Below are 11,014 nucleotides of genomic sequence, written 5' to 3' on the forward strand. Positions count from 1 at the left end.
ACATAGGAAGCAAGCTTCGATTGAGAGAATTTTAAACAAACCTATGTAATTTTAGTGTAATAATGTGTATTCAGAATTCAAATACACACAAATCTGAGCAAAAATTACATTTTTCTAACACAACTCCAATAATCGGACATTGGGCAAGATTTCTTGGGCCATACAAATAAATCTTTTTTAAATTTTATACAACTGATAAGCAACCTTTAATGAATGGAAAATGGGTGTTTATCAGTTGTGTAAAATTTAAAACACATTTATAAGTAAGGGGGATAATATATAATAATTGTACAATTTGCACAGCGTCGTTAACACGTTGAACGTCATTGTGGAAATGACGAAACATTACCATTTTAAATTTGAAAAAAAAAATACTCAGATGGCATCGGCGACCATCAAACCGTATACCTTTTTTTTTTTGACCAAAACTTTCCATGAAAATCAAGAAAATTAACTGCGGTCACCGGTGAGAAAAATGACGATTTTCGTTGTGAGGTCACCGGTGACCTACATGGCGTTCAACGTGTTAATATGAAAAATCATCTCAAGAGCGCTGTGTAGATATTACATTACATACGAGCTGATTACTTTATAAGCGTTATTATAATTAATTAATTGATTTGGCAGGTAAAAGTGATCAAAAAGATTCATCTGAACATGACGCAAATCTGAGTTAGCATAGTTCTAGTTGATATATTAGTACTTGGAGAATCAAAAAAAATTATATAAAACTACACTTAGGTAAGCTTACACACATTGATATAAAAACAATATACATATTTTGATAAAGTTAATTCATTAATTAGGCTTTCCGTCTAAAATTTTAATGCACCTATTATTATACTATGAGATTCAGCACGATGACTCAATTTTGTGAGGTTCATTAAAATTAATCAGATTTATTATAATTATTAAAATAAATTCAAGAGTCGTAATTACCTCTCATCTTGTATGTTGGATTGCAATGGAAATAATAATTTAGGAACAACTAAACATACTAACTTACTAAAGTATAACATGTAGGTATGTGGTAATGAGTATGGAAACAACATAATATAATTCATTCATAAAAGAATATATAGTGGCAGAAAAGTGGAAAAAAGTAATTGCAACAAACCCAATTTTTAAATACTTTGAAGAAATAGCAACCTACTTAAGCTTATCAAGCAGAAAATTATCCGATAGTTGTTTGGCTAACATACGCGCATGTTTTCAGCATAAAAATTAATACTCGTCGACAACAAGCTAAAATTCTTTCCAGAAAACACCACAACACTGATTGTGGCTCACAGCCATTTAATCTAAGTAAAATAGTTAAAAGCAAATAAGTGGCGTGATAAACATTATCATTACTTGTGCATCTTTTGACAGTAAAAAAGGCTCAGTTGAAATATAATTAGAAACTTTAAATTTAACATTAGCTTTTATTTTTCGTGCACATTTTCCACTCATAAGAGTATAATTTGAAGGTTTTTAACCGTTTGAGTGCCAAAAAAATTGATACAGTTGCTTGTAAAATGCCACCAAAAAAACATTATTTTTTTATGAAACTATATATTTTTTTAAAACCCCATAAATTCTTTGAATTTCCAAGGATTTCGATGATTTTTTCGGTGTTTTATTAAAGAATATTGGTTTAGAATCACGCGGAGGAGGATCCCAAAGTCCAGGTGTTTCGAAAAAATGAGAATTTTACGTACAGACGTACGCGCAAATCAGAACACGACTGACGCAATCGACGGAAATCGACGATCGGCAATCTTCGTTAAAACACGAATCGACAAAAATCGACGATTGGCACCCAAACGGTTAAGGTATATTAATCCGTTCCCTAGTACTGAGCGATGACTTCAATGAAAATAGTTGGTTACATTGTAAATTATTTCCGTCAAACAGTGATGCATGTATTGGCATCCTTTTTAACAATGTAAAACGTTAACTTGTTACCGAGAAGGCCCCAAATCACAGCAATGTTCTCCATAACGGCATTGATAGGAATTGCCAATATCGTCATGAACAAAAACACTACAGTCTTAAACACGCTAAAATGGTTTGTTGTGAAGGTTTTCAAAACTCCAAAAATGTAGAGATATAAGTACACAGAGAGGATGGCCACGAATAATGCCTCGAGATGATATGACCACGGGGTAGGATAGAATATCCGTAGAATAGCACCGATTGTAGTTAAAGGCATAACGGCCCAGGCATAGCAGGAGAGAGATACAAATATTTTATAGCGGAATGACAGTTTCTTGGAATGGACTACAAGCAGAATGCCCTGGATCCAGCGTTTGCGCTGTTGGATGAAGTCCATGATGGTGAAGGGCGACTTCTCCCACATCTCACCCTCGATGAAGTCGAAGGAGAAGCCTTCCTGGTAAGCCTTGATGGCGAAAAAGCTATCTTCCGCTACGGAACCTTCTGGACCATTGTCAAAAGAAACTTTCTTCTCAGCACCAACCTGGAAAGAAGAAATTAATTTGCTATTATATGTTTTAAAATTAAGCTAGACCACAAGCAAAAGAAAGTGCGAAGATGCATATCCCTTGCCAAGCGTAGAAAGAGAGTGATTTATTAGTAGTTCGCTAGCATTTGTGCTCGCCTCCAGTCGCTTCATTCCGAACAGTCTTTTGTTTTTGTCGAATTACAGGTACCTACGCATTATTACATGTTTCACTATCTGAAAACATACAAAAAATTCAAATATCGTTAGTCTCCTGTTTTCAAAATATATTATAACACTACATAATATTTATGAACAAAATTTAATGCAATATGTAATTTGCATATACTCCGAAATACACCGAATACTCTTTCTTCCGAAATTCCCTAGCCTCCCTCAAATCTACCGATTTTCATTTTCGCGGCATGATATCATTGCACCAGTCACACATAACAGATATAACCTCATAATATATGTGGGCTTGGCCTATATCAAAATATCGCTCGCCATATACATATTACCATTTGGGATTGTATGGCGATATATATTATGCGGTTAAATCTCTTGTGTTTTATTATATTTTCTATATTTTGTAGTTTAATAAAATTTTCATTGAGAGTTGTTAATATTTTTTCAATAATTAAATATTACAATTAGGTTTAAACTTCATAGTTAATCTTAATAATTACATAATATGTATGTGTCTCTTAAATAATTTAAATTTGCTTTGTGGCTTCATAATGAAAAGAAAAATAAATAACTTTGTATACAACACCATTTAATCAAAATAATCGACGTGTTTCGAAACCAATGGTTTCTTCGTCAGGATAACCATATAACGAAAATTAATAAGAATAGAAAAAAAAAATTAACATAAAAGGTGATTAATTAGTTAAAAGTTATGAAAAATAATTATATCATTGCAGTCATTCCTGTCATCACAAAATGTCGGCTGTAAAATTTTTATAAAATGTTTAAAAATGCATGTAGAAAGTTGTTCATGTTAGTTACATTAATATATATTGTATATTTTTTATCTCATCCTTGTTCTGCAAAATATATTGCATTTTTTTCTTCCACTTTTCATCTTTGTTCATTTAAATTAATATCAAAATATGTTATTTCATATGGTCACCTTTCATGTACTACATTATTGAAATAGGTTCTTTCAGCTTAGTAGGTACCCATATTCATGCAACAATATTGTTCTTTGAATATACTTATTACTTTTAACTACATTTTTAACCTCAACACAGGCTAGTGAGGTTAATACTTAAAATGTAAACAATGATACCGTATGTAAAGAAACAATTATTCAGAAGTCTATCATTAAGATAATGCACCAGAAGACCAAGACATATCCCACCGATAAATTGTTTAAGGAAACTGACATTATGGAACTAAGGCGGATCTACTGTGTCCAATGTCTTAAATTTATATATACTCGTCCTTATTTCTGTAAAAATCCAAATCGTTCTAGCCAGAGACACAACATATGCATGTACACAGTGCCTCACTGCAAAACTAGGCTAGCCCAAAGACACATTAACTATATTGGCCCAAATTGTTTAATTCCTTGCCGAGTTCCATCAAGATGTGCCAAAACCTAAACTCGTATAAAATAAATGCCAAAAGCTGGGTAAAAAAAGTACCTGGAAGTGAGAGAATTTTTTCTATAAATTATACAAATACATATTATATTTTACCATCTAAATTTAAAAAAAAAAAAGTTTAACTTCTTTTAAACTGTTTTTTTTTTTATTAAATACGCAAAAATAACTATATGTACTATACAGGGTGTATCGGCAAGTACCCGACAAACTCTAACCAGCTATTCCTTAGCACATTTGGAGTAAAAAATGTTATGGGCGCTTTGTTGTCCGGTAACATTTTTGTTCCATTAAAAACAAAAAATAAATAAAAAATCCACACTCAGTCACTGTCATTTGCATTGTTTCTCGTGTTCAACAGCTGTTATTAGCAAGTGTGTTAAAAAGTGTCCTCGCTCTTTCGTTCACATTAAATAATAATAGTTAAAAATGAGACGAATGGTGCCGTGCCATTTCGTTGTGATTGTAAAAGCGCGCCAACGTAGGTACGTACGTACTTTATTCAACGAAACTCGAACAAAATATTGCCAGACGGGTTTTCAAACTTCAAAGGATAAAACATTGGTGACATGTGGTGAAAATATGAATACTAATTTTTTATTAAAAAAAAATGTTACCAGACAGCAAAGTGCCCATAACATTTTTTACTCCAAATGTGCCAAGGAATAGCTGGTTAAAGTTTGTCGGGTACGTGCCGATACACCCTGTATATATATATTTTTTTTTTCTTTATTCATATCCCTTTTTTCATTTAAACCATAGATAATGTAATCACCACTGTTTTGATTTTCACCTTATAATGCCCACGCACAGGCTTCGCCTTTGTGGAATTTTTTTGTTACTGCCTTATATTTTGTATAATTATATATGTACCTGTATGTATCAAAAAAATTGGCAATAAAAAAAAAAAAAAATGGCAATTTGAAAAATCAATCCATAAACAAACAATGTTTTATTTTCTATTTCCAACCTAGTTGCGCCATCTTTTGGGCTGGCTAGAAACCAATTTCAAAGAAAAAATATGTATATTGGTTTCACTGAAGATTGAAACTTCCTCCTCAGGGCCTGGCTCTTAAACTGCTGTGAAATTTTAAGATGGTTAAAACATGAAAAAAAAATAATCTGAGACTGAGAAAAGAAATTGAAAAAACTTAGGGTTGAACCTTCCTCTCCAGGGACCGGAGTCAAAACCGCAAACACCTAAGCCAAATTCTAATTGGATAGTACTGATATTTATTTTGTATACAGGGTGTATCGGCACGTACCTGACAAACTTTAACCAGCTATTCCTTAGCATATTTGGAGTAAAAAATCTTATGTGCACTTTGCTGTCCGGTAACGTTTTTTTTTAATAAAAAATTTACTATTCATATTTTCACCACATGTCACCACTGTTTTATCCTTTGTCAAAGGTTGAAAACCCATCTGGTAATATTTTAATCGAATTCCGTTGAATAATGCACGTGTGTACCTATATTGGCGCACTTTTAATCACAACGAAATGGCACGGACCCATTCGTCTCATTTTTAACTATTATTATTTAGTGTGTGCGAAAGAGCGAAGACGCTTTTCAACATACTTGCTTATAACAGCTGTTGAACACGAAAAGCAATGCCAATGACAGTGATGTAGTGAGGAAATTTTTAATTTTTTTGTTTTTAATTGAAAAAAAAATGCTACCGGACAGCAAAGTGCCCATAACATTTTTTACTCCAAATGTGCTAAGGAATAGCTGGTTAAAGTTTTTTTGGGTTAGTGCCGATACACCCTGTATAACTTTGTAAATTTTTAAATATAATGTCATCCAGTTTCAGATGCGTGTGTATGTATGAGTGCCACCAACAGTTGATCGGATGTAGTGTCATCGACAAAGATTCTATCTGCCGAGTTTCAGCTGATCAGACTTTGTGAAGCGGGTTAATTTCCACTTCAAAGATTGCATTTCATTAATTCAATCAAGAAAAAAATATCGAAATTTAAATATTTATTCTCGATCCAAGTTAAGAACGTCCTGCTGGCGTACTAAATTTCTAAAATTTCTACTTAGAGAAATTAACCCATTCAGACCCTGCGATAAAATGGATGTTCAGCCGATATGTCCAAATTCACTATCACCAATTACGAAAAACAAAAAAGGACAGGTACACATTATTTACGTGTTATTTGTATGACTATTCGATTTGCAACAATGCATTTTTTATGAGGATATAGATAGGTAATATATGTATACAATTTGTGAATGTTGGTGTTGATCGGTTTTATTTACGGTGTGGTCAATGGTTAAACAGCATGTCAAAGTAAACAATACCTCCTTCAAAATAAGTGTCGTAAGACTCATGAAAGAAGGTATCGAAAAAGTTACGCTAGAGCATTGGAGTAACTTTGTTCGACATATTATTACAAAAATTTGGAATATCGATCACATTGTTGATGAACTCGAGGAAAATAATAATAATTTGTTATCTTTTGACATTTCAAATGAATCATCTGAGGAAATTTTTTTTTTTTTTTTTTAATTCAAAATGATGATATTTTCAAATTTGGATTGATTTCTTACCTGATTTGATAAATCTGATGCCTAATAAAGTACAATACATATTGTAATACTATCATAATCATTATTTGAATACATAAAATGTTCTAATTTTTTGTTTTATTTGTCGGTAGAAAAATTAAATAAAATAATTAATTTATTAAAATAGTGGGTATGAATGTGTTAACGCTCGTCCTTGTAGAAGTGGGGAGAAGGGGCGGAGACATGCACGTCCACGGGTTGTTCTAATTTTGGACCGAGAATAGATGTATGTAGAAAAATAAAATATGCAATTTGAATTACACAATGATAAAAGAACATGAGTTGAATGTGTTTATTCTAATAGTATGGTTAATGTTCAAGAAATCTCACTGGCTGATGAGTAACGTTTATCTCAATGAATCATCAACATTTTGCATGTACAAAGAGTGTGTAGAATTTTATTACAACCCAAAATATTAGTAACATTACCCATGCAGTTTCAATAGGCCGTCAGTCAACGAATACGCAAAATGAACTTTACTGTGGCAATGTATGAACTTGCAAAGTGGGAAAAATAAATGTCTTTTATATTATTTTTTACGATGAACTAATTAAAGAGTCATACAACACAAGAGTATAATATTAGACAATGCATGTTGAAAGAAGCGTGCGCCCAGACAGTTTTGTGGTGGTTCATTCTCTCTGTTTATCGCTCCGAAGAAACAGCGGGAAGGTTAGTAAGTTAACTAAATTACTGTATTCCACCTGGGTTAAAATTATTTAGCTAGGCGATCGTCAAAACCCAGTGTGGTACTAACCCGAGAAATGTTGCATGATCTCTGCAAACGGCAGATAAGCTATGTAGCTTGTAGCTTAAGAACTGTTGGTATTGCAGTGTACTGTTAACGCCTTTATGCTGAATCATCTTATTATCAAATTGACTCACGGGAACGATTGTAACAGGTATTAATATAAATTGTAATTTGATAACAGACTGAGTAATGCCAAGTAATCAGTGAGGCCGAATGGCATGAAAACAATAACAAAAGACTGTGAATCAAGTCACCAAGTGATGACGAGGTTGTGAAATTTTTTGTGATAATTTTATTAATTTAAATTAATAATTATGTGTCTAAATAATAAATTCTTCAGAGTATTTAAATTTAATTTTTAAGTATAATATATATGTTATTAGTAAAATTGATAATTATATAGATATTGAGCGCCAACTGAAACCTGGTACACCCGTAGCTGTATTCGGGAAGTACATCGCATCACTCCCTCTCGCCCCTCGACCTGTTGACACTATTTTTTTGTCTATTCTTTACAAAATTCTTCCACAAAAGCATTTTGGGTTTAATTTCTCATATCAAGGTGATCTATCTAGACGTATTTGGAATCAAGTGAAATCACACACTCCTAACGCAGATGGCGATAAGGTTAAAATTCCCAATTAACACAGGCTTTTAATTTATTTAAAAAAACATTGTCGAAATGCATATTTTATTTTATTAGGTGTTTAGGCACAAATATTTTATTAGTGTTTTCATTTGAGATTTTGCATATCAAAACATTTTCGATAGACCTGAAACTTATTTTTTTTCTAGATATTAAAAAATGCTTGATTATAGCAAAGGCGAAGATGTGTTCTACTCCGCAGTATTTAATTAATGTATCTTCAATATTTTTACTAAGCGATGAAATTTTTAAACCAAAAACACATGATTTTGATCAATGCATGAGCAAAAAATATACTTAAAAAATTTAAAAGCAGAAAGCAATTTGGTTTGTTCGCTCTCCTGTAAAATTTGGAATTGGCAGTTTTAGATGTGTTTTAGGAGGTCTAATACGATTAAATTGATAAATTAACAATATTGCATCGATAGGCTCAACTTTCGACAATTTAATATCAATATCCCTAGCACGGTTGTGCAGTCGATGGCCGAACCGATATTGACAAAAATAAATAAGAAGTCATTATACAATTGCAATACTGGCGAAGCCTCTGACATGCCTAAACATCAAACGGCTGTGTAAAATTAAAAATATTAATAAATTGACAACTTGGAATTGAAATACTAACTTTAATATACATTGGCAGTTCGCATGTTCTTTAGGTATAACTAGCGATATTTGAACAACTTTCGTTTCTCCAAACTGGTACGGAATCAATTGATTGCATATACAATTTATTTGAATTCTAAGAGCTTCATTAATTCACCTAAATTCATTAATAAGCCAGATATTTATTTATGTTGTGAATATTTACAGTAAACCGAAGTTTATCCGACACCTTCGAAGCCGCGCTACAAACGGCGGCTTTGGTCTACCGACTGTGGCAATCATATGCCGACCGTGCTGTGAATAAAGTTTATTTATTTTTATTTTTAAGTTTATTTTAAGCTATTATAAAATGAATTAATTTTAAAATTTGCATTGTCACAAATAAATTACCTGACTGTTAAATTGAGGTTATCGGGGAGCACAGATAATTGAATAATTGGCTAACCCCACGAGAAATTACCAATAACATTGATAAAATAGTGAATTATGTAAATAATCGGGTTGAATAATAATAATCTTATCGTAAGGTTGAATAATAATGGCCATTGGAATCTAAGAAATGCAAAAGTAAGAGTTAATTAACAGTTTAAAGAGTTAACTATATGAAGATTAATAATTACCTGGGCAACCACATAGGATCCTTTCCAGCAGAAAAGGGGTTTGTGGAAACATTTAAACTGGAATCTAACCTTCCCCATATCCTCAGCAACTCTGAAATTATCTGCTGAAGTTGTCAGCCAGTTAACTACAGGTCCATTTGTGTAGGTAATCAGTCCTTGGCCAAAGTGGTGTCTTCCCTCCATCACGAAATTCAAAATGCCTCGTACAGAGTTGGGAGTCAATAATGTCTCCTCATCCAGGTGCACAATCCAGTCTGAATCTGATAAGTAGTTTCCTACTGAACCGTCCAAGCAGTATTGTAATGCCCGTGCCTTGAACATGGCTCCACTTTTGGGACGGTAGGAGGTAGGTACCACAACTTCTTTAATCTGAACCTGCTCATCGATGCCTAGCTTTTTATCCGTAACTACTTGTATCATGAAATTTTTCAATTGAGCATTCCGGCATACGTCAAAATTTCGCATCACATTCATTTTGACTAATTCAGGATAGTCTCCGCGGGTGACTACCCGCATGCAGATGAACGGTGCTGTCAGTGGAGATCCTTGCAACTTCACGGGCCCTTTGAATGCATTGTAGAACACCAGGCCACAGAAGTTGAAGAATATCTGAGGTAAGGACAGGAGGGTCGTCAGGCGAGACAGGTATAAGAAAAGAGTACCCGTGTATCCATATTCTACCCATGGATCGATGGCAGGTGATTCTTTGGCTATTAATATATATTGACAGGTCAGTATAACAGTTAGCAGAAACGTACAATGTAAACAGTGCTTATAGTATGTTCTAAAAATATTCGCCATGCTGAAACAAGGAAAAATGTTTATTTTTCTATTTCATATCAGTCTAAGTATATAATTTACAATAATAATTTATCACTCTCCGTATCATGATACACAAACTGAACCAAATGACGTATAAAATCACGTATTCTAGCTTACATTTAGCTTTATATTATGTAATATAAATTAGTGCATCTTGTAATTAGGTTTATGAGTCATTTTTTATATAAATATCACGGAGAATTAAAAAAGAACTTACTTTATTGGGCGAAAGTTTTTGAAAAGGGCGCGAAGAAACATAATAGATTGCCGAAATATGACAGGCGAGTTCAAGGGCTCGCCAAATTCACACAGAACTTCTTTACCCAGTGGTTATTGAGGCCGATCGGTAGTGGAAACTATACCATTTTTGATAAACTTTCAATTCGGGAGGGTAGCATAAGTCACGGGCACACAAAAACGTCAAACACGCTAAAATAATTTAAAAACAATAAAAAAGGAAAGAGCAACCTATAGCACCCAGTGTTGCCATTGCTGCATCATTGCTGCCATCTTAAATAAACCACTCTCGCTGCCACATTGCTGCATTGTGGATCATAAAGGTTCATTCATACAACACTTTTTATTGGCTATTTTTTCATGAAAAATGTTATTGTTTTCAAATCACTTGTTTTGCATTAAAAAAAGTTACGTGAGTAAACAAAACAATTTATTGCGTATTAATTGATTATAAAGTATCACAAACTACAATGTCGGTATTTTGCTGAATTAAGAACTTACTTACATCATCTAAAGTCATAAAAAACATTCTTTCATTGCAAGATTTGAATGTTTTTTCTTGATGTTGACATAAACAGTGCCATTGATTTATGAACAGTGCTTTCGTTGAATGTTAATGACAATTATGAATTTTATCTGAATTCAACGTAAATATGAACGGAAAAGACGAATTAAAAGACGATTGCATTAACAATAAGTATC

The 11,014-nt window shown here is 32.9% G+C and overlaps 1 protein-coding gene across 1 annotated transcript; it reads right to left on the bottom strand.

Annotated features, from left to right (window-relative positions):
* Positions 1 to 1,045: 1,045 nt before the first annotated feature.
* On the bottom strand, positions 1,046 to 10,540 carry LOC149420368 (glycolipid beta-1,4-mannosyltransferase egh-like). Its single transcript, XM_089636114.1, has 3 exons — positions 10,293 to 10,540; positions 9,254 to 10,055; positions 1,046 to 2,461 (listed from the first exon to the last, which is right to left on the bottom strand). Exons 1-3 carry the CDS (start codon positions 10,331 to 10,333, stop codon positions 1,889 to 1,891), a joined length of 1,416 nt encoding a protein of 471 aa, XP_089492240.1. The 5' UTR covers positions 10,334 to 10,540; the 3' UTR covers positions 1,046 to 1,888.
* Between the last annotated feature and the right edge of the window lie 474 nt (positions 10,541 to 11,014).

The sequence above is a fragment of the Hesperophylax consimilis genome, chromosome 10 (assembly GCF_061612785.1).
Source record: "Hesperophylax consimilis isolate HC1 chromosome 10, BYU_Hcon_1.0, whole genome shotgun sequence".
NCBI lineage: Eukaryota > Metazoa > Arthropoda > Insecta > Trichoptera > Limnephilidae > Hesperophylax > Hesperophylax consimilis.

Bases quoted from the DNA above. Each gene is read 5' to 3' on its own strand.
- LOC149420368 (XM_089636114.1), bottom strand. From the start codon at position 10,333: ATGTTTCTTCGCGCCCTTTTCAAAAACTTTCGCCCAATAAA. The intron at 10,056-10,292 runs GTAAGTTCTTTT...TCCTTGTTTCAG, and splicing joins AAAAACTTTCGCCCAATAAA to CATGGCGAATATTTTTAGAA. The intron at 2,462-9,253 runs GTAATTATTAAT...TCTTCTTTCCAG, and splicing joins GATCCTATGTGGTTGCCCAG to GTTGGTGCTGAGAAGAAAGT.